The following is a 24,327-nucleotide window of genomic DNA, read 5'->3' as shown; positions in this document are numbered from 1 at the left end:
GGTCTCCCTCTCTCTCTGCCCCTGCCCCTCTCATTCTGTCTCTCTCAAAAATAAACAAACATTAGAAAAATTAAAAAAAAAAAATTCTTCAGGCCAAAGGGAAATGATACCAGGTCTCTAAGTAGGAATGAAAAGCATCAGAAATGGTAAATATGTGCATAAATATAAAAGACTTTTCCTCTTAATTTGAAATACATAACAAGACCATAAAAGACAGAGATGGTAAACAGACCTATACAGTTGCAAGATTTCCACATAAAAAAAAAATTTTTTAATACTTGTATTTGAGAGACAGAGACAGAGCGTGAGCAGGGGAAGGGCAGAGAGAGAGGGAGACACAGATTCCAAAGGAGGCTCCAGGCTCCGAGCTGTCGGCACAGAGCCCGACGCGGGGCTCGAACCCACGAACCGTGAGATCGTGACCTGAGCCGAAGTCGGACACCCAAACTGACTGAGCCCCCCAGGCACTTCTCAAGATTTCCACATTTTATGGGAAGTGATACATTAACTCTAGGTAGACTGAAAACCTGAGAATGTATATTGTGACTTCTAGAGCCTCCGCTAAAAAAATTATGTGAAGACAGTACAGCTAAAAAGCCAGTAAGTTAAAATGCAATTCTAAAATAAAAAACTAAGCCAAACAGAAAACAAGAAAATGATAAACTGAGGGACACCCGGGGGGCTCAGTCAGTTGAACATCAGACTTCGGCTCAGGTCATGATCTGGCGGTGCATGGGTTCGAGCTCCACCATCAGGATCCTCTGTCCCCCCCTCTCTGTCCCTCCCGGCTTGTGCTCTCTCACTCAAAGGTAAACAAACATTTTTAAAAAATAGAATAAAATGATACACCCAAATCGAACTATACCAATAATCACATCTAGTGTTAATAAACACACAAAAAAGGCTCAGCCTAGGGCATCAGGCTGGTTCAGTCGGTGGAGCATGCAACTCTTGATCTTGGGGTCGTGAGTTTGAACCTCATGTGGGGTATAGAGATTATTTTTTAAAAATCTGTCTGGGAATGCAGGCTGGTGCAGCCACTCCGGAAGACAGGATGGAGGTTCCTCAAAAAACTAAAAAGAGAACTACGCTACGACCCAGCAATTGCACTACTAGGCATTTATCCAAGGGATACAGGTGTGCTGTTTCGAAGGGATGCATGCACCCCCATGTTTATAGCAGCACTATCGACAAGAGCCAAAGTATGGAAAGAGCCCGAATGTCCACTGATGGATGAACGGATAAAGATGTGGTGTGCATACACACACACACACACACACACACACACACACACACACACACAATGGAGTATTACTCGGCAATCAAAAAGAATGAAATCTTGCCATTTGCAACTACGTGGATGGAACTGGAAGGTATTATGCTAAGCGAAACTAGTCAGAGAAAGACAAAAATCGTATGACTTCACTCACATGAGGACTTTTGAGACAAAACAGATGAACATAAGGGAAGGGAAACAAAAATAATATAAAAACAGGGAGGGGGACAAAACAGAAGAGACTCATAAATATGGAGAACAAACCGAGGGTTACGGGAGGGGTTGGGGGGGGGAGATGGGGTAAATGGGGGAGGGGCACTAAGGAATCTACTCCTGAAATCATTGTTGCACGATATGCGAACGAATTTGGGCGTAAATGAAAAAACAAATAAATGAAATTAAAAACTAAAAAAAAATCTGTAAGTGATAAGGACATAAATAACTAAGTAGCAGGGCCAGAACAGAGAAAAGTGTGAGATCCAAGTATACGGGGTCTACAGGAATTTCCTTTCTTTTAAATAGAAAGACACAGAGAGGTAAGAAGTGAGTGAACAGAAAAAGGTATGCAAACAGCATCAGAAGGCCGGAGAAGCTCTAATTCACATCAGATACAGCGGAGTTGGAAACAAAGGACGTCACCAGAGGTAGAGAGGGAAGTTTCGTAGAAACTCCAATGTAAGTCTGGAGGCCAGGATTCAAGGGGAGGTGAGGGGAGCGCTGAATTCTTTTAGGTAATTCAAATGATTCCTATACATTCATTAAATTAATTGGTTTCTCACATTTTAAAGAAGATGGCTAAGGAGATAGCAAGATGGAGAATTTAGATGATTAAACCATTACTGAGTGCCGACCATCCAATCCATGCCTGGCAACACGGATGTGGTTTTGTCACACACTGACTCTGGGTCTGGAGATTCCAGGCAGAGATGTGATTCTCAGTACTCAGTCTGACAAAGTGGATTATTTCATTATGTTCCTAAAGTATAGCCTAGGAGATCCTGAACAGTACCGTCCACTCTATTGCTGTGCTGTGAATGATCTCCATCTCCACTCTCCTCTACGGTAGCAACCAGCTCTGAGCGGCTCTCGAGCCCTTGAAATGTGGTCACGTTTCATGTGTCACAGTGGAAATCTTAACATTTTGGATGGATCGGATCAAAAATATATTACTCACATTAGCTTCACTGTTTTACTGTTTTTGATTTTCCTTTTTCCAGTGTGTTTACTGGCAAAGCCAAAACTATGTATGTGCTTTGCATAATTTTTATCAGAGAACAGTGACCTGGAAGGTGGAGAATTGTGCCCTGTTGGAATCCTGAAAGTCACCCTTGTCCTGGGTTCATGTCTAGGCCAGGTAGTACATGCAGACAGAACGGGGGATCCTGCTAAGTCTGGGTCCTCCTTGCATCTCAGCTCAAAGCCCTGGACATTTTTTTTCTTTTTTTGCAATGTAAATACATATCTTTATTACTTAATTTTATACCTTTATAAAATCTATATTAATTTAATACCTTTCCTATTGTTTTTCTGATGAAAACATACATACAATGGCAGAGTAGAAAATCTTAAGATTTAGAACATATAAAATTAATAGAAGTCTCATTCTACCATTCAAAAAGAACACGATAACATTTCTGTTCACCTTTCCCATATTGACACAAGAAAATTTTCCCTTAGTTTTAGCTGAAAATTTTCTTTTTATTATCTTTTCTTAATGTAAATATTATTTTAATTACTATTTTTCATTTTATGACTTTTTCTATATGTACCATCCCTGATTCTAAACTCCTAGACTAATTTGGTAGAGAAAAGACATGTAATTAATGTAGCTGTTAGTGTTTTATCAAAAACACAGGCATGTGTGTTTCAGTGAAGAGCTAAAGGTAAACTCCTTGTCCCACACCTTTGCTAAGAAAATAAATATGCCTTCTGTGTAATTACTCTACATCAAATTGTGTTTATAATTAATGGGTCTATAACCTGACTAAATTACTTTAAGATATAATGATTACTTCTAATATTTCATCTGGGACAAAATTTAAACTTTGTTCTAGAGGTGTCCTGGGACTGAGGTTGGTAGAAATGGGTATGGATTGTGTTGCAAATAAAAAAATGGGACCTCTCTTTATTCTCAAAATATTCTCTTTTTCCCTCTTCACCCTGCAATTTTGACTAGTTATTATAATTGGTGTTGGAGGGGTCAGGTCATTTCCCTTCATGTAATTTATTTTCAAAACAGAGAATGACAATGTGTGAGACCAGGATTCAGCTTTTGAAACACAAGCACTTAATCTCCAATGGTGTCCCTGTGTCTGTAGAGCCGCACCTGTCCACACAGCAGACGTTGGACGGTGTGCACCTGCATTCCCCATGAAAGCTCTGTTGCCATGGCGATGAAATGATGTAAGATGCCCGTTTTTCCAACTGCCAGTCTCTGAGCTGAGCACTTCAAATCTGATAGCGAGTGAGTTCTCAGATCTATACCTAGCGTCTTCGAAGATGGGCAATCTGATTTGTTGCTGCCGTGGTATGTTCATAAAGATCTTCTTAACACTGTCTGCTACTAACTGGACAGTTATCTGTTGCTCAAAATATTTTTCCATGGTTTAAAATCTCCTCTATCTGGTCGTTCGGAGTTATGAATATGTTTTATAGTTTTGTTTTATCTCTTGATTTTCGGTTATTCTATCAAGATAGCTCTCTTGATATTTTTTCTTCATTGAGAAAAGTGGCCTATATCCTGCACCCCTTTCTTGTCACCACTAGGTATTCCTAGGAGAAAACATATGGCAATGTCTATTGTAATGTAGGATCTTTTAAAACTCCAAAAGTATGTATTCAAATTATTCATTACAGAAATGTAGAGTGAATCCAGAATGGTTGATATGGAAGGTATCCATCATTGTTTTTAACATGCTTTCCCTATAAGCTTTATACCAAAAATGGGTACTGGGTTCAGTATTTGGGGAGATGTGTTCCTTCATTCACATAAAGAGTTGTCCAAGAGAGACCTTAAGAATATGAGAGTTCCAACAATTTGTGGCCCCCAAACACACATTTACTTTTATCCTTTGGGTGTTATCCAGAATTACACTGTATACATTGGATCACTCTGGAGAAGAAATGATCACAGAGAGGGAAAGGAGAAGAGGAATAATTAGCAGGCCTCTGCAAAGTAATGGAGAAACCTGGGTAAAAGGGATGGCTGTCTACACCACCTTGCATAAAATCACATCAATTGCTCCCTCTCTGCTTCCTTCATGTTTCCCTCCCACACCTTGTTCCCACGCCTCTCCTGCCAGGAGATAGATCACATGCTACACGTTCCTACCCAAAGAAATAAATAACCACGAAAGAACACACATCCATTTCTGGAGGTGATGGGTATGTTTAGTACCTTGGTTATAGTGATGGTGTTACAGGGGAGTGCATAGGAGAAAAGTCATCGAGATGTATACAATGAATGTGTGCAATTTGTTGTAAAGAGAGGGAGACAGAGAACATAAAGTTAAGGCAGCAAATGTTAACAGTTGATGAATCGCAGTTAACAACTGATGAATTCGGTTGATCAATATATCAAGATGCTTTGTGCGGGGCTTGAATTCCTCCGCCCACCACCCCCACAGGTTTCAAACTGTATCAAAATTAAGAGGCCTAGAAGCTGTGAAGAAAGGATTTGTGCATTCCTACTTAGCGATGCAGGATGTAATCTGTCAACTGAGAGAAGAGGCAGAGCTGAAATAAAAACAAAGTTATTTATCTGGGGTCTCAGAATTGCAGTTTGGGAAAGACACATGTGGGCAGCAACCAAAAGAGTGCCTCTACCCTCCCCACCCCCATCCAGGGAAGAAAAGTAAGAGGTTTTTGAAGACAAAAGGGAATGCTTGTATATGTCATTTACTAAGAATTCTGATGACCAAGATTGGTGTTGGTGGCAGGAGAGTAAACTTGGTGACCGTACCTGGTTTCTAAGGCTATCACTAAGCGGGGTCTCTCACTATAGCAAGCTGCGGGTGTTTGGGCAGAGGCCCTGGAAGACATGCAGTTTGGCCCGGTTCCAACACTTGTGGTTCTCCTACCGGTGAGGATGTGCATAAGGCCCATCTCCTTACTGGCCTCTGGCTCCATTTGAAAACCTGTTGACATAAGTGACTCTTTCATTTCACCTTTCACAATGTAATATATTGAAGAAGATAGTATTAAGAGGCCAAAAGTGAAGCTTGGGCTCATGTCCGTGTTGTGTTGAAAGCAGGCAACCCAAACTCTAAAGCCCCTTAATGCAGTGGCTGGCACACAGCGGGTCCTCAATATATGGTTCTAGTATATGGGGGGGGGGTGTTGGCTACCAAGCAACCATTTCACATTCTCTGGGCTCCCCAGGGACTCTCACTGGAGATAGTGGGGTGGTGGGATTGTGGCTGAGACTCCCCTTGCCCAGCAAGAAGCAGGCGTAGGTCTCAGGCCAGGCCAGTAGGATGCTCCCTCCTTGGAACGGGAACCTCCAACCCCTGGAGCTCCTTCCACCTGAGTGGTGGCACCCTAACCACTCCGTCCTTGCCAGGCGACTATTCCCAAGGGTCTCTCTTTCTGGAGCTACCTTGCTTTCAGCCCAGTCCTCCAGGCCCCCCTTGGACTCTGGGAAGGCCCATTATCCTTCCAGCTTCTTTTCTTTTCCCTAGGCTAGTGAAAATCATCTTCTCTGGCTTATGGCACTGACAAATGGAGACAAGGGACTCTGAATCTCCTCAGCAAGAGGGCTGCTCTGAGCTGTCCCCAGTCCTAGTGACCGGAGGGCTGAAACCCGGGGGGCTCTTGAGGGCAGGATGCAAGTCCTTTAAGTGGACTTCAAGGCCTTAACAGGACCTTGGAAGACTGCCAGTCCTTCTTGTTCATGCCACTCCAGCCCCACTGGCCTCCTAGCTATTTGTCCCACCCAGTGGCACCCTCCTACCTCAGGGCCTTTGCACTTGCTGTTCCCTTTGCCTGGAATGCTCTTCCTCCAGAAATCCCCCAATCTACTCTTCTCTTCTTTGCTCAATGGCATCTCCTCACGGGGCCTGCCTCAAGCACCCTACTTCAAAAATACACCTGTCTCCTTCGCCTACTTCAGTTTTCTCCAGAAACTTCCAACATACCACATCATCTGCTTATTTATTTTTCTGTCTACCTCCCACGCCCTGTGAGGGCAGGCTTTTGCCCATCTTGCTCACTTCCGTATCCTCAGTACAGTAACCTGGCATGTGGTAGGTGTCAATAAACGTTTGTAAACCCGAGTTGCCGTCTGGGTGGACGCGGTCAGGAACTTGGTGGAACGAGCGTTGGTCGCAAAGGGTCTTGGCTGACTCACTCCTGGCAGACAAGTGCCCTATTGGGGTCCTGGAAGGATCCCTCTCTGCCACTCTCGCAGTGACCTGCGTGTGGGGGAGGGAGCCACGTAAGGCCTGGCCAGTCTGGGTGGAGAGCCACTGTATCTTGGAAGACCCAATGATGATGATGATGATGATGATGATGATGATGGCAGCTTTTATGGTTGCTGGTGTTTTTTCCTAGGTCTCTGTTAAGTGCTTTATATTCACTATCTCGTTTATGTCTGGTATCGTTCCGAAGAGGCGGTCCTATTACATCCATTTTATACGTACACATATATTTTAATGTTTGTTTATTTTAGAGACAGACAAAGCACGAGCGGAGTCGGGGCAGAGGCAGAGGGAGACAGAATCGGAAACAGGCTCCAGGCTCTCAGCAGTCAGCACAGAGCCCGACGCGGGGCTCGAACCCGCGAACCATGAGATCATGACCTGAGCCGAAGTCGGACACTCAACCGACTGAGCCACCCAGGCGCCCCTATTACATCCATCTTAAAGATGGGAACCATGGGGCTTGGAGCGTGTCCGTAACAGGCTCCACCGCCTCAGGCCACTTCCCTGCAGCCCGGCCAGGAGCTGCTCCAGGAATGAAGGATACATTTCCGCCCTGCCCAAAGGAGGGGGAGTGGTAGCTGGGCCGCCGGGCGTGGGAGGCGGGGCTTCCCGCGGAGGCGGGGCTGCGGGTGGTAGGGGCCCAGAGCGTGCGTCGCCCCGAGGACCTTCCCGCCAGGGGCCAGGCTGCGCGGCGGCAGGGCAGGCGGCGGCTCCTCCTCCCCCCTCCTCCTCCCCCCTCCTCCCCCCTCCTCCTGCCCCCTCCTCCTCCCCCCTCCTCCCCCCCTCCTCCTCCCCCCTCCCCCCTCCTCCTCCCCCCTCCGCGCGGGCGGCGGCGCGGCGCGGCCTGACGTAACCGGGCGCTCGGCCCCGCCCCAACGCGGCTGAAGCCTCGCAGCCAGAGAGCCGGCACCGCCGCCGCCTGGGCTTGGAACGCAGCGCGAGCGGCCATGGCCTCCGGCGCCGCAGCTAAGCGGGCGCAGGGCGAGCGGGCGGCGGGACGGCAGCCCCGGCCCCGTCCCCAGCGCTTGGCTGACCGTGTGCCCCCTCGTCTCGTCCCACAGGCCGACACTCGACGGAGGCTGCTGCGCACCGTCAAGAAGGAGGTGGGTGCCGGGGGCGGGGGCGGGGGCTCGGGGCGCGATCCTGGGGGAGGGGGCTTCCAAGCCCCCCCGGGGAAGGGTCTGGAAGGAGAGGTAGCCGGTTTCGGCGGCGGGACGGCCATTTCCGGTTTGGGGCTCACCTGGCTGGGTATGTACCTCCCGCGGAACTGAAGGCGGCCGAGTTTGGGGGTGGGGGTATAGGGGGACTCTGGATGTTTTTATGCTGCGTGCAGGGGCGGGTGCAGCGGGAGGGCCCCCCGCGTGTGGGGCACCCCTGGATATGTGTGGGTAGGACCTCCTCTTGTGGTTGGGTCTCAGTCAGGTGAGGCCAGCGCCTGGGGGTGCTGACTGGGCGTATTGGGTGGTGGGGGGCTGAATGGAGCTGCAGAAGGGAGACCAGACTTCGGAAGGGGGGAAAGGTTCACTGGAAAAATGCCCCTCATCCCAGATCTGCCCTTTCCCGCAAATTCTCAATGCTTGGAGCCACCCCCAGGAGCCAAGAGACTCCCCCCGCCCCCATCCCTGAAAGCCCCTGGCAAGTGGGTTACTCCATTTGTGGGCTCGTCCCCTGCTGTTTTGGCAGCTGGGTGTCCCTTAGCCCCTACCCCACCCCCACATGCAGTAGAGTGAGAAGCAAGCAAGGTTCAGCTGTCCCTCTGCCCCTTCCCTCTCCTTGGGGCCAACTGGGAACCCAGTCCAGCCTTTAGCTTCTAGCCCTGGACTGCCCGCAGAGGGGAGAATCCGTAGTGGTTGGTTCCTGGGAAGCATTTAGATGCTTGGACCGTGTGTGTGCGTGTGTGTAAAGCATGCACACGCCTCTGTGGGCGAGGACATGTGGCTGTGAGTGTGTGCCTCTGAGAATGTCTGTGCATCGGTCTGGAGATATCCAAGTACATCTTCTTATCGCGTGTACACGGGTCTGTGTGTTTATGTGTTTCCGCGAGTATGAGGTGCATCTGTGTGATGCATGAGTCTCTGTGTACATGGGAGAGGCCGTGACCGTGTACGTGTGATTGTGTGTGAGTCTGTTGCCTTCCTTACGTGACTTCACATCCTGGGACCCTGCCACTGCTGAGCTGCCCCAGCCCTGTATCCTGAGTCCTCAGCCTGAGACCACAAATGCCCGCAGCCCTTGGGGGCTGGCCTCATTTCTGCGCCTGTGGATGTGTGTTGAGGGTGTCCGCCTCTGGTGTCATCACTGAGCACCAAGAAGCCCCTCCCCTCCTGGTGGCAGACAGCCACCAAAGGACAGCCTTGAAGCCGGGACCGGTTGCTGCCCCTCCCTGCGCAGAAAGCTCGGGCATATGTGTCTGCGTGTAGGTCTCTAGGTGTGGCGCGTCCCGCGTTGTTGAAAGAATCAGCTCCAGGGCTGACTGTACATTATAGCGTTTCTTCTTCTTTTTTTTTTGTTTTGTTTTTTTAACGTGTATGTATTTTTGAGACAGAGAGAGAGCATGAATGGGGGAGGGTCAGAGAGAGAGGGAGACACAGAATCCCAAGCAGGCTCCAGGCTGTGAGCTGTCAGCACAGAGCCCGACGCGGGGCTGGAACTCACAGACCGCGAGATCATGACCTGAGCCGAAGTCGGACGCTTAACCGACTGAGCCACCCAGGCACCCCTCATTCTCGCATTTCGGAATAAGGTGGGATGTGTGGAATTCCTCAGAAAGGCCCAGATGTTTCCAGTTTAGCCCTCTTAGAGGCCCTGTGGGGACCTGAAGAAAGCTCTGTGTAGATAGACCACCTTCCAACAAAACATACAGACCTACAATATTCTGATGACTATGTTAGGGGAGGGTGTCTCTAGCACCTCCCCGAAAAGCCTTCAGGTTAAAAACCTGCAGACTCTTTGCTCATTGTTTAACCAAACCTGGTTGTAATATGTGCTCTCCAGATGTTTGCAACTGGAATTGCTGTGTTTTCAAGGAAATGGTTGGCTGTTCAACTGGGAGTGGGGGCCACAGGCAGAAGAATGTGTGAACAAGGCATCTGCCTCTGGGCAGGGCTCCAGCTGGGACCCTGGTCCCAGCTCTGCCAGCAGCTCCCTCGATGCCCTGGACAAGTCCTTTCCCCTCTCAAGGACTCAGTTTCCACACGTGGAGAAGGAGCGTCCTTGGAGGTCCCACCCATGTCAGTCTAGTTTGGATTATTGGCCGCGGGGAGGGGGGGTGGGGTGGTGGGGTGGGTATACTTTGCCCCTGGTGACCAGAGGTGTGGGCGTGCATCCTGCCTCCTGGGAGCAGCCGAGTTTGGGGCATGGAATGAGCTTTCTGCCTGACAGGAGGCCAAGGCCATCGCCTGATCAGAGAGACTGTGTGGCATCCCCCTTGGTGCCTCAGGGGGGCAGGGACAGAACCTCGCAGATTTGGGCAAAAGGCCTCTAGCGCCCATTCACTCCGGATCTGCAGTCAGAAGGCACGGCTTACAGTAGTGAGTTGGTGGCTGATTCTGAATTCTGTCTTTCTTGGGGCACATCGTTTCAGGAATCAGAACTTCCATTTACTGGAGGCTACTCTGTGCCGTACCTTGTGTGGACAGGTAACTTTCTGAGGTGAGTGCAACTGTCCCCACTTTAGAGACAGAGAAACCGAGCTTGGAGGGGAGGCGTGAGTTGCTCAAGAGCATATGGCCGACAGGGTGCGGAGCCAGGGACTTCACCCCCAGGTCTGTCTGGCACAGAGCCAGGTTTTTACCTCTCATAACCCAAACGTGTCCATCCACGTGTCCGCAGCACTGCAATGTCAGCACGGGTGGTGGATGATGTCCATCGCACGGATGTGAAAACTGGCCCAGAGAGAATAAATGATGTCCCAAGGGCAGAGAACAAGTAAAGGACAAGTTCAGGTCTTCTGTTTGTCAGCCCTTTGTTCAGCCCGGGTGCCCCCTGAGAGCATGGCCACAAGCCCATGTCCCACCAAAGCCGACTTCCTCTCTCCTTCCCTTTCTCTGCCCACCTCTTTGGGGAACATCTCCCCCCCAGTATCAGAGAGCCAGGCTCCAGTGGAGTGGCATAGGGAAGCTCTTTGCCTAGAGGATCGGGAGTCAAGTCAACTCTTCCTTCTCCCATTTTCTGGGTTCAGAGGAGCCACATCCCTGCCTGTCACAGCCTTTCCCAGAGACACCTCCCACCCTTCTTTCTGGAACTGTTGGCGTAACAGTCAGTTGCTTTTTAATTTTTTTCTATTTAAAAAATGTTGTACTGTTTTTATTTATTTTTGAAGGAGAAGGAGAGACAGAGCAGGAGTGGGGGAGGAGCAGAGAGAGAGGGAGACCCCGAATTCGAAGCAGGCTCCAGGCTCTAAGCTGTCAGCACAGAGCCCGATGTGGGGCTCAAACCCAGAAACCGTGAGATCATGACCTGAGCCGAAGCCGGACACTAGTGCACTGTACCATCTGAAAAGTAGGAAGAAAGCTTTAACTTGGTAGGCTGTTACCAAAGACCTTCTGTAAGTTAGTTTTGGAAGTTACAGGAAAGACAGAGATCGAGCAGACAGTGTTTGGATCATTAAGGTGCTCATAACAGAATAGAGCTGTCCCTGGGGTTTTTGAAACAGGAAACTTTCTGTAGTTTTTAAAAATAATTTTCAAAGGAATTCATTTTTATTCATGGCCATTTGTTCACTTCACAAGTAACTCTTAAGTGCCTGTTAGCTACTAAGTGTTATCCTGTTGTAGAATACAAACGTTCCAAAACCAGTCTCTGCACCCCAGGAGTTTGTTGTTACCACTGTCCTTTGTATTATTTACTCTGTTTAGTGCTTTCTAGGTGCCAGAGTCTCGTAGAGCTTATAATTATCATTGTTATTTTGTATTGGCATTTGTTCCAGTTACCGTAAGTTCCCGGTGAGGAATCCGAGTTTTCAAAGACTGGGTAGAACCTACGGTAAGCGTGCAGAGTGAGTAGTTCAGTTTGCCAGGTAGAGAGGCAGAAGGACCAACATTGGTGTGTTTGACAGTGTTTGTAAACTATCACGATTACGTGTTTGGTGGAGTACACAGCAGTGCAGAGGCGAAGGTGTACGAGTGAACTTAGCAGGATTTAGGAGCAGCTGGGTTTTGCTGGTAGAAAACGTGTGCTATGGCAATGGTTGGGAATGAGGTGAGTACCTAGGTAAGACAAGCTTATGGAAGTTTGTTAGTGCTATAGAAAGGAGTAGATCTTACCCGATAGGCCTTGGGAAATTTCTTTGGTAGAATGCTTTTAGCGGCAAATAATAGGTGACTTCTATCAGTGACTAAAGCAGTAGGAAACAGAAATGTTTTGATGGTTCAGTGATGTCATCAGGATGCCAGTCGTCTCTTGTTCAGTTTTGGAGTTGGTGGTATTTTTATTTCTCCTTTCTGGGGTGGCTAATTAGCAACGGTTCCAGGTATCATATTCTCATGGGAACACCCAGTGGGTGGGAAAGACTGCTTTTCTTTAGGTGTTTCTTTTCACTAGGAAGAGGCTTGCAGTAGACTTCCTCTAACATTTTAAAGACTAGGTTAGGTCACACACTCATTCCTCAACGGGTCCCTGGTAAATCAGGTACTGTGATTAGCTTAGAATAATCCTTTCTCTTTTTGAAGCCAGGGTGAGGCCACCTTCTCTGTGTATGGAGACAATAAATATCCAAATAAAGTTGTGATTCTCTAGCAAGAATGAAGAATACGGAATGGCTCTTAGAAGGAGGGAGCCAGCAGTATTTGATGCAGGGATTTTGGAGAATTTGAAGCAGAAGACTAATAAGATTAGATTTGAGTTAGGACACTCTGGTTGATGCATAAAATACAGATCACCAAGCCTTTTTCCTAAAGAGCCAGTGAACATTTTAGGTGATGTGGTCTCTCAGCTCTGCCCTTGTAGTGTGAAAGCAGCCATAGCAATATGTAAGTGAAGACATGGGACTATGCCCCAAGAAAACACTGTTTACAGAACCAGATGGCAGGTTGGATTTGGCCTGTGGCCGTAGTTTGCTGAAGCCTCATATGGAGGATCGCTTATAGGAAACCACATATAGAGACTGGGAGGCAGAGGAAGCTCCTGTTTTCTTAGCCTAGTATTAGTCCATTATGAAACTTTCAGCTGTGTAGATTGAAAACGTCAGGGGGTTCAATTTACTCCGTTAATTTTTGTTTCTGGGCCTTGTGTCTTTCTCATTTGTTTTGGTTAACTTTTTTTAATCATTTAAGAAATACCAATAATATTTGGTGGCTTTTTTTTTCCCTGCGAAAATTATCAGTTAAGAACTCATGTTTGACTACGGCACTGGCACGGGAAAGATAAAGCAGAGACCGAAACAGTATAGTTAATATGAATTTGTGATTCCTGAATATCAAAAGTTAGGGGGTGAGAGAGAACTCTCAGAAGATTCAGAGGTTTCCAGGTGGTGTGCAGGCATTTAAATTGGGCGTGAAGAATGAGTAGGACTTTATCAGATGAACAGAGGAGAGCAGCAGGAATGAGGACACAGTAATTATGACTTTTTGATTATCTTGGCAATAACTGCCTTTAATAGGTGAACTATATTTTTAATTTTCTAAGAAATTAAGGAAAAGACACAAACAAGCAAAACACTATAATCAATAGTATGTTGTTATACTGGGTCTGATAGTTCTGTTTTTTTTCTAGAACAATCCCTGTTACTTCTCTTGATTCCTATCTGCCAGAAAAAATGAACTAAGACCTAGTTAGTGGGAGAAGATTAACTGATTTTTCATATTTGAGAGGAACTTGTATATGGTAGAACATAGTGGCAACCACCAGGATTCTCTTTTGTTTTTTTTTCTGAGTAAAATAGGATTGTTGCTTGTTTCACACTTTCTGACATGATTTCATCTATTCCTTTTAAACCTTTCTTCAAATGGGTATATAGGAATGTAGGAATTTTCAACAAATCCCAAGAAAAAGAGTTTCCGGGAAAAGTGTTCTGTGACATAACCTTCTGACTGTAACCACGTGTAAGACATCAACCCAAATAATAAAAATTTCATATAACACAGTTGTGTTGGAAGCACCCTAACGACACCCAGATTTGATTATTGACTAGAAGAGCTCACAGGACTCAGCATATACTTGTACTCGTGCCTGTGGTTTGGTACGGGGACAGGCTGAAAGGCCAATCACCACAGAGGAAAGGTGCATGGGGTGAAGGCCAGAGGAGACCAAGCGCAGGCTTCCAGGAACCCTTTCTCTATGGAGTTAGCAGGATGTGAATTCCTCCAGCATGCAATTAGGGCAGCACAAGTGAAATGTTGTCTGCCAGTACGAGGCTTATGGATACTCAGTGCCCGAGGTTTCATCAAATGCTGATCACATAGGCATCTTCTCCTTAGCATGTCCCCAAATTCCAGGTTTCCAGAAGGAAATCAAGTGTACGGCCTGAAGCACATTGATTGTACCAGCACTTAGGCAGAGTGAGCGACTCTTAACCAGCTAGGGAATGGTGGGAACCCTCCTGAGATCCAAGATCCCAGGGAACCACCAAGGGCCAGTCATTCAAGTAGGATGTTCGGAAGGTAGCCATCTTTGGCCCGCTGGATGAAACCTGTTCTGCATAGGAATTATAGCCCTGACTTAATTTTTGGTGCTGTCTTAAGATTTTATTTTGCTAGCAAGTAATATGATGGTTACCATGGTACTGGTTTCAGTTTCATCATCCATATGAGGTAGGTATTTGCACAAAAATTACTAGGGCAATATTAGTTCATTATAATCTTTTTATGTGGCTAAGCTTTCATTATGATTCTTAGATATGATCAACATAATGATTTTTGATTTAAAATTAGAATGAAATCTCGTAATTATATGGAAAACCCAGGTTTGATTCCTATATGCTGAATCCCTGTTTATAGTTATAAGATATTTGATCATATTCACCAAATGTTTTCTTGCCTAAGTATACAAATAACTTTTGTATTTTTGCATTTTGCTTTATGTATTTTCATATACTTCCATATGGGAGACAGTCCCCCTACTGTGTTACTTTGATCTCTATCTTCATTTTCAAGGTGACTGTATCATGCGTTAATATATGCTAAGAGTAGCTTCAGTGGATACCATGTCTTGTTGTTGGTGTTGTTCTATACATTTAATAAGCCTTACTTTTTACACAAGTTTTAAGTTCACAGCAAAATATAATAGAAAGTACAGAGAGTCTCCATATACCATACCCCCGTACACACCTAGCCTCCCCTGTTGTCAACATCTTGCACGACAGTGGTCCATTTTTCGTAGTATATTTTTTTCAGTTCCTTGGTTTAGTTTTGAGCGAGAGAGCATGCATGTGTGTGAGCAGCAAAAGGGCAGAGGGAGAGGGGAGAAAGAATCCTGTGGTGTCAGCACAGAGCCTGATGCAGGCCTTGATCCCATGAACTGTGAGATCATGACCTGAGCTCAGATCCAGACTTGGATGCTGAACGAACTGAGCCACCCAGGCACCCTGAGAACAGTCGTGCATTTTATATGGACACTAACTCATCATTTTCAGGCAAAATCTCTAATTTGCATTAGTGGTCATCCTTGGTGTTACACATTCTGTGAGTTTTAACAAATGTGTAATGATGTGAATCCACCTTTGTGGTATCGTGTGAAAGAGTTTCACTGTCTTAAAAGTCCTCTGTGCTGTGCCCCTTTATCCCTCCATTCACCCCAACCCTTACCTCCATAGCCTTGCTCTTTCCAGAGTGTCATATAGTTAGAATCATACAGTGGATATCTTTGAATGTTTAGAAAGTTAAAATTCCCTGGTAATTGAAGGTAGGCATTCAAGACATTCTTTGCCCTTTGTTTTGTTTTGTTGCTCACCAGGAGAGGATCTGATGACCTATGCCTTCCATGAAAAAAAGCATGATTGCTCTAGATGTGTGTCACCTAATGGGGAGGGTTGAGAAAAATGACATCATGAACCACTACATAGCACTCACATTGGGAGCATCCTCCTCTGTGATGTGCGGTGGGTGGAGATAGACTCTATAGCAATGGAAAGAGACAGTCTCAAGAGGTTAGAACTTTACCTAACTGGAATGGCAATCTTTCCTTCTTAGTTTGCCATTGGAAATAAGGCCAGGGAGAGTCTGTTTGCTGTGGTTTGGACATGCTGCAAAGGACAATAGCTATAGAGCCCACTTTGTGAGGGGGTGTTTCATCCTAAAACTGAACAGTCTCTACTGAAGGCTGGGGAATTCTGTTGATTTAACATGTATTTTGCTTTCTTCTTTAGGAACAGATAAGAATGCTGAGGAAGACTCTATAACCAGGTAGGATTTGTATGGATTTGTAAAAATGACATTTGTTGGGGCACCTGGGTGGCTCAGTCGGTTAAGGGTGTGACTCTTGATTTCACCTCAGGTTTGTGAGTTCAAGCCCCACGTCGGGTTTTGCGTGGACAGGCTCCGTGGGATATCTTTCCCTCTTTCTGTGTGCACTCACTCTGAAAGTATAAAGGAATGAAATGAAACGAAAAGGAAAAGGAAAGGAAAGGAAAGGAAATGAATGAACTGAAAATGATGTGTTTCTTAAGGGAATGCAGAGAACAAAAGCAGTTGTTGAGTGTTCTACCCTGGACTAGACACTATATCCTATGCGTAACATCCGTTCAGTTGTATAGTCATTGCATAGCTTTGCAAAGTAGCTGTGTTATTGTAGCCTACTTTTTATTTCTTTGGCAAGTGTGGTTTAGGGAAGTTGATTACTCGCCCCATGATTCCATAGTTAATGGGTAGCTGAGGGGCTTTGCCCATCAGCCCGTGAAGCTTCCACATCCATTCCTTGGTTCCTCAGCAGCACTGAGATGAAGATCCGGATCCTAGGGCAGATCAACTCAGAATGTCAAAGGTAATGGTGTCGGAACTCTAATTTAGGGTTTTCTTAAGAACCCAGGTTAGTCCAAGCATTTGCCCTTATATATTTGACTACTAGTGCTAACAAAATAATTAGTGCAGTGGTAACTACTGCCATGTTTTTGCCATCAGAGATTTTAGGGTGGATGTCAGCTGTGGCCATGGTGTCACAGCTTTCACATAATAAGCAAGGTCTCTTCAGGCAGCGCCTTAGATATGGTGATATCTCCTCTTCTGAGACAAATCATTTTTCTGTAAGGGAAGGATATCTAGTTGTAGGCCATGTTATGTTAATTAAATTCAGCCTCTCTTTCGAGGATATTGCTATATGATTCTCTGTTGCCTAAGTTCCCAGTCTGGTTTCCCTTTGGGCTAGTACCCTTGACTAGTTCTAGGAAGCTTTTATTTTTTTTGGAGATGTTTTTCCCATGACTTTTCTGTACTGTGTTTTTGCCTTTTTACTTTCTCTCTGATTTTCTTGGTATTCCTTTTTTTTTTCCATTAATTTTTCCACTTCTGCCAGCGAAGGACTCTCCATTTTTCCAGAGGTCAAAGCAAAAGCTCTTAGAATCTCATGATTTAAGGAACCTCAGAGATTGATTCATCAAAATACCCTCTGGTACGTCAACCTACATTTAACCTCCTTGACCAATGGTTGTTTCCATGGAGAATTTGAAACTCAAAAGAGATTGAAGTGACCTATTTGGATATGATAAGTGACAGAAATGAGATTTCAATTTGGGTTCTTTTCTTTCTTTCTTTCTTTCTTTCTTTCTTTCTTTCTTTCTTTCTTTCTTTCTTTCTTTCTTTCTTTTCTTTGTTTTTTTTTCTTCACCTTGCAGGCAAAATTTAAATAATAGAAAGCTGGGGAGTGGGTCTAATGAATACAGTGAAGGAGGGTAAGCATCGAATTAGCAGAGGAGACCGGGTTTCAAGAAGAACAACACTGAGTTAGGTGGGAATAAGAGTTTTAGAAGAGATGTCAGAATATGGGGGTTTTTGCCCAGTGAGATATAGGTAAATGACAGAAATGAAGGACCCAGGATTCGGGGAGTTGTTTAGAAAGGCATATTCAAATAGAGAGTTCAAGAGGGTCCTGACCAGGTTTCTGCTCCTGTGTGTGTTGGTTTCATTGAAGGTGTGAGCATACCTCAGATTTTCTGATGAGAGAGATTAAAAATCATTTGCGCTGCTGGGACAGTCTGTTTACAGCAAATAGAAGTATGATATCATCGACTTCCACCCCAACTTAGGGAGGATGGCTTAGATCCTCTCAAGGAATTGGGGGTGGGTGGTGGAGATTCTGAACAACAGAGATGTATGGCCCAAGGCAAGCTGTCTCCTCACTCCACCTCTTTTCCTAAATCTGTGATGCCTTTCCCATGTACCTGTAGGGCTGGGCAGGGGTAGGACTGACTTGTCAAACCAGTAAGGGAGCTTCATCTGGATAGGTGATAACATGCCTATGTTGAGGTGACTGTGCGGATGACTGAGACTCCCAATTAGCTTGTTTTCCAGGAGCAGGACATGGCTCCTACCCTCGGTCATTTGAGCCCATCCTTGTTGTAGGAGTGTGTGCCTTCATAGGCTAAAGATTGAAAGGTTGGAGAATGCCACTGAACCGTGTCGAAGAGTGATGTAGGAGTGGGAGCTCATCGGGAAGAAAATATTCAGGCAGCATATAGAGAAATAGAGGCACAACTACCAGGACCATTTTGTTCGCAGTCTCTCTCCTTGGGTAGCTGAATGCCCCTGAAGGCTTGGAAGGTCTTGCTAGTTATTATGGACCTAAATAAGGCAAGACCAGTGGAGGAAAAGAGTTGGCCTTGGTAAGTTTTTGTCTTTTAATCTCTAGTTAGTACTTCCACTCATATCATAGAAACATTAACTTTGGTATATTTACTTAAACGGAGGTCTACCTGACACACAATGTAATATGTGATGCAACAACTCTGGATGTTCCACGATGCTCGCCATAAGCGTAGCTCCCATCTGTTAATGTACGATGCTATTACGATACCACTGACTAGATTCCCTATGCTGTACCTTTGAGCCTTGTGATTTATTCATTCTATAACTGGAATCCTGAACTTCCCTCTCCCCTTCACCCACTTTGTCCAACCCCCCACCAGCCCTCTCTTCTGGCAACAGCCAATTCTCTGCATTTATGGGTCTGTTTCTGCTTTTTCTCTATTTGCTCATTTGTTCCCTTTTTTAGATTCTACATAGAAGTGAAATCATAGGATTTGTCTTTCTCTGACTTATTTCACTTAGCCTCATACCGTCTAGGTATATCCATGATGTTGCAGATGGCAAGATCTCATTCTGTTTTATAGCTGTGTAATATTCCAGTGTGTGTGTGTGTGTGTGTGTGTGTGTGTGTGTGTGTGTATGGGTGTGTCTGTGCGTGGTCTGTTCATGTATTGATGGACAATTGGGTTGCTTCCATATCTTGTCTATTGTAAATAATGCTATAATAAAGATAGGGGTGCATATATCTTTTCAAATTAGCATTCCATTTCCCTTGGGTAACGAAATACCCAGTAGTGGAATTACTGGATCCTATGGTATTTGTATTTTTAATTTGTTGAAGCCCCTCCGTACTGGCTTTCACTGTGGCGATACCAATTTACATCTCGACCAGTGCGCAAGGGTTGTTTTTTCTCCACACCCTGAGCAACCCTTGTTGTTTCCTGTATGGTGAAACTGAGCCAATCTGACAGATGTGAGGTGAGACGTCATTGTGGTAACGTTTATAGATTTAATTTTCAACCATTTCAGAGAATTCCCTGCCTGTCACCCTTGGTTATGGAAACTCAGACTGGGTCTTTCCTGGAGATTTCACAGGTTAGGAGAGGTGGAGGCAAAATAGAGAACTGGAAGCTTTCTTAAAACAGGGTGCAAATTTTGAAAGACCTGTACTCTGGAAACCGTAAAACACAGATGAAAGAAATTGAAGGTGACGGAAAGAATGAGAAAGATATCCAATGCTCATAGATGGGAAGAATACATATTTTTCCCAAAAGCAATCTACAGATGTAATGCAATCCCTGTCAACATACCAACAGCATTTGCCACAGAGCTAGACAAACAATCCTATACATTGTATAGAACCACAAAAGACCTTGAATGGCCAAAGCAATATTGCAAAAGAGGAAAACTGGAGGTATCGCAATCTCAGCTTTCAATTTTATTCCAAAGCTGTAGTAATCCTAACAGTATGGTGGGTACTGGCGTACAAAATAGCCACATAGCTCAATGGAATAGAACCGAAAACCTAGAAATAAATCCACAAGTGCATGGTCAGTTAATCTTCCACAAACAGGAAAGACTATCCAGCGGGGAAAAGGCAGTCTCTTCACCAAATGGTGTTGGAAAAACTGGACAGGTCACATGCCAAAGAATGAACCTGGACCAATTTCTTTACCATACACACAAATAAACTCAAAATGAATTAAAGACCTAAGTGTGAGACCTGAAACCATAAAAAATCCTTGAATAGAGCGCAGGCCGTCATTTCTCTGACTTTGGCTGTAGCAACATTTTACTAGTTATGCCTCTTGAGCCAAGGGAAATAAAGCAAGAATAAAGTATGGGGACTATACCAACCTACGAAGCTTTTGCACAGGGAAGGAAACCGTCAAAACTGAAAGGCAACCTCTGGAATGGGAGAACAAATTTGGAAATATTTGGCAAATCCAGTAAAGGGTTAGTATCCACAATGTCTAAAAACTTGACACATGTCAACATCACCCCCCTCCAAAAAAGCCCAGTTTACAAATGAGCAGTACACATAACCAGACCCTTTTCCAAAGACAACATACAGATGGTCAACAGACACATGAAAAGATGCTCCCCAAACTACAACGAGATACCACGTCACACCTGTCAGAATGGCTACACTCCAAGACACAAGAAGCTAGTGTTCGCGAGGATGTGGAGACAAAGGAAACCTCTTGCACCGTTGGTGGAAATGCAAATGGGTGCGGCCCCTGTGGAAAACAGTATGGAGGTTCCTCAAAAAATTAAAAACAGAACTCTCCTATGATCCAGTAATTGCACTACTGGATACTACCCAAGAGAATACAAAAACACGAATTCCACGGGACACACGCACCCCTGTGTTTATTGCAGCATTATTTCCAATAGCCAGCACAAGGGTCCATTGACAAATGAGTGAACGAAAAAGAAGTCCTATATGTATGTGCGTGTGTGTATATGTATATCCATACACACACACACACACACACACACACACACACACACACACACACACTGGAATATTACTCAACCATAAAACGATGAAATCTTGCCTTTTGAAATCACCTGGATGGAGCCTGAGAGTAGTATGTTAAGCAAAGTCAGGGAAAGACAAATACCATATGATTTTACTCATGTAGCACTTAAGAAACAACGAATGAGCAAAGGGAGAAAAAAGGGGGGCACAAACCAAGAAACAGGCTCTTAACTGCCGAGAACAAACAGATGGTTCCCAGAGAGGAGGTGAGTGGTGGGCGGGGTGAAGGATGTGATGGGGATGATGGAGTGAGTGTCCTTGTCATGATGAGCACGGGGTGAGTATGGAGTTGATGAATCGCTGTATTGTACAACTTAAACTAATATAATACTGGATGTTACTATTACTGGAATTAAAATAAAACTTAGTAGAAAAAACAGAGGCCAACTTCTAATTATAACAAGAAACTTCGTTGAATAAACAGATAGCTGACCTTTCCCATAATTTTTGAAAATTTCGTTTTTAAAAAAATGAACATGTTTTTGTTGTATATTTTTGCTCTAAAGGCTTTCTGACAAACCTGGTCCTGATGATTCATGGCCTACATCAGCTAGCCAAGACTTAGATTTCGGTACCAAGGTAAAGTACCCTCCTGTGAAACTCACTTTCCTGCTCTGAATTTAGTTTTCTCCCTTATTTACTCTGAAAATTTAAGAGTAGCCTGTGCATCATCATTTTATGTGTGTAATGGAAATTTAGCAAGAACAAACCCCTTGACAGATACATGACACGTTGAATTTTTTGTTTTGTTTTGTTTTACTTTGGTAATTCCTAGAGGTGGAGGCTGAGAAAAGAATGGGCTGGAAAATATATAATGACTGTCAAATTATATTGGGAAAAGCTTTCCCATAATGGAGGAAATATGACATTTGGTTAAGGATAAGGATTCTTACTGTGATACTAACATGACTGATAATACTGAAGCCTAATGAAATCTTATTGGATCTAATTATCTATTGTAGGTTGCCCCTGCCCCGGGCAATTTTTATTTTGAGAGAGAGATACAGGATTTTCCTTTGTCTGTATCCTTTGTTCTACATTTAGACTAAAATAATATTAGAAAATGTAAAAACTTAGATGTTTACATTATTTCTCAACATTTACCTTACAAAGGTGTTTCCCTGTATTTTTGAAATAACTCCATGAAGAGTAAGTTAAAATTGTGCATCTCCCTGAAGAATACGTATTTTGCTGAGAAGAGTAGCTCTATGAGCAGAGGCTCTTCTTAGCCAAGTTGTCAAATTTCTAATTTCAGAAATCTTTGATATTCTAGCTTTTAAAAATATCTCCTCCTAATCGTTGTGTCAGATTCTAAAATTTAAGTTTCAGACACCTGATATTTAGTTAAATATTCATTTCAAAGCCCCTAAATCATTATAAGCTACTGGAGGTTAGGAAACACACTTGTTTGACTCCTGGAGCTCCTAGAATGAAGTCTTGCTTGTAAGAAGCAATGTCATAGTTGTTGAATGTGAATAAAGGAGTAGGGAAATGGAATTCCGTAGAATGGAATTTGAAAAGTAATGAAATACGCATGATATGTCACAATTAGATATGTGAATTTAAAAAGTAAGGTCAGTTTATATTCCGTTTTGGTGTTTCATACGTATAAACGCAAATGAATTCTATTGAGGAAATCAGGAGTTACATACGAAAGAAGATTACCGTATATTTTTAGTATCCTCCCATTGTGAGCTTAGAATTGCAAATAAAAATTCCTCAGCCTTTGTTTTTTTTTAACCCCATCTGTGTCCCATTACATACATCTTTTGAAGGTTCACATTTCTTTCTAGAATTCTCATTCCCAATTCTTTCTCCATAGTGACAGTTGATGTGTTAGAAACCTTTCTTTTTCTGTTTTTTCATTAGTCTAGTAATAATTTATAGCTTTTAGGAAGCAATAGATACCAGTAATTGAACAATTTATTTTATAATGACAGAACTTAAATATTAAAGTATTTATAACCAGATAACTGTAGAGTGATAAAAGTCAGTATTATTAGGGATATACTGTGAATCAAAGCCTCTGTTTTACGTATAGATTATATATATATATACCTTGAAAAGCTTTCAAAGAGTCTATTGTTCATAGTATATTCCCAATCCTACTTATGTACCTGCTGAAAAATGTATGTTGTTTCCACTTACCTTATTTTACTCACATTTCTCCTTTTCTTCCTTGTCTTAAGCTCATGCTTGATTGATTGGTCGTGTCTTCTATTGTTTCCTTTTTTCCTCTTATCCCCCCATACTTTTTAATGTAATTTTTATTTTTTAAAAGTTTATTTATATTGGGGAGAGAGAGAGAGAGAGAGCAAGTGGGGTAGGGGCAGAGACAGAGGGAGACACAGAATCCAAAGCAGGCTCCAGGCTCCGAGCTGTCAACACAGAGCTCAATGAAGGTCTCACACCCACAAACCGTGAGATCATGACTCATGAGCTGAAGTTGGAAGCTGAACTGACTGAGCCACCGACGTGTCCCCCCCCCCCACCATGCTCTTTTTTAATGGTTTACCCCTACCCTAATATTTCCTTGCAGAAAACATTTCTTTAGTGTCTGTTCTCTTAGTACATCACTTTCTGTCAACTCTGTTGTCAACATATTGGTTATGGAATTCTCTCTGTGTGTGGTTTTCATCCATGACTCATTGCCCCACAAGGTTTATTCTTTTCTTCTCTTTCTTGAAAGAAGGTGAGCTAAATGTTTTTGTAATGTTTGTATTTCTCTTGGAAAGGGAGGGCGAGAGAGAAAGAATGAGCAAGTGCTCGTTGTTGTGATCTGAAAATATGCAAGGTACGATCTCAGTCCTTTTATATTTGTGGAGGGCTGTTTTGTGACCCAGGATGTCACTTATACTGGAGAATGTTCTATGTGCACTTAAGAAGAATGTGCATTCTGGGGCGCCTGGATGGCGCAGTCGGTTAAGCGTCCGACTTCAGCCAGGTCACGATCTCGCGGTCCATGAGTTCGAGCCCCGCGTCAGGCTCTGGGCTGATGGCTCGGAGCCTGGAGCCTGTTTCCGATTCTGTGTCTCCCTCTCTCTCTGCCCCTCCCCCGTTCATGCTCTGTCTCTCTCTGTCCCAAAAATAAATAAAAAACGTTGAAAAAAAAATTAAAAAAAAAAAAAGAAGAATGTGCATTCTACTGCTGTTGGATGAAAAGATCTCAATATATCGGTGTTGATATCCGTGTATGTAAATGTATATCTTAAGGCCAATATATATGTATGTATATCTGAATACATCTGGTCCAGTGACACATAGGATCTGTGTTTCCTTACTGATATTCTGCCTTGACGATCCGCCTATTGCCATGCGTGGAGTCTTAAAGTCGTCTACAATCATGGTATTTGTATGTATACATTTATTCATGTTTGTGATTCATCGATTCATATATGTGGGCGTTTCACTTTG

The 24,327-nt window shown here is 44.3% G+C and overlaps 1 protein-coding gene across 1 annotated transcript in view; it reads left to right on the top strand.

The window, feature by feature from the left end:
- The first annotated feature begins 17,921 nt into the window (after positions 1-17,921).
- The window catches only part of LOC131496453 (ankyrin repeat domain-containing protein 26-like), a 90,258-nt gene continuing 83,852 nt past the window's right edge, over positions 17,922-24,327 (top strand). Inside the window, 2 exon segments of the mRNA XM_058702010.1 lie at positions 17,922-18,445; positions 21,420-21,492. Of these exon segments, the coding sequence (XP_058557993.1) occupies positions 18,363-18,445; positions 21,420-21,492 (156 nt within the window). The 5' untranslated portion in view covers positions 17,922-18,362.

This window comes from Neofelis nebulosa, chromosome 15 (genome assembly GCF_028018385.1).
Source record: "Neofelis nebulosa isolate mNeoNeb1 chromosome 15, mNeoNeb1.pri, whole genome shotgun sequence".
NCBI lineage: Eukaryota > Metazoa > Chordata > Mammalia > Carnivora > Felidae > Neofelis > Neofelis nebulosa.
The sequence above is the reverse complement of the archived record's forward strand: the minus strand, read 5'-3'. Positions and strand labels throughout refer to the sequence as shown.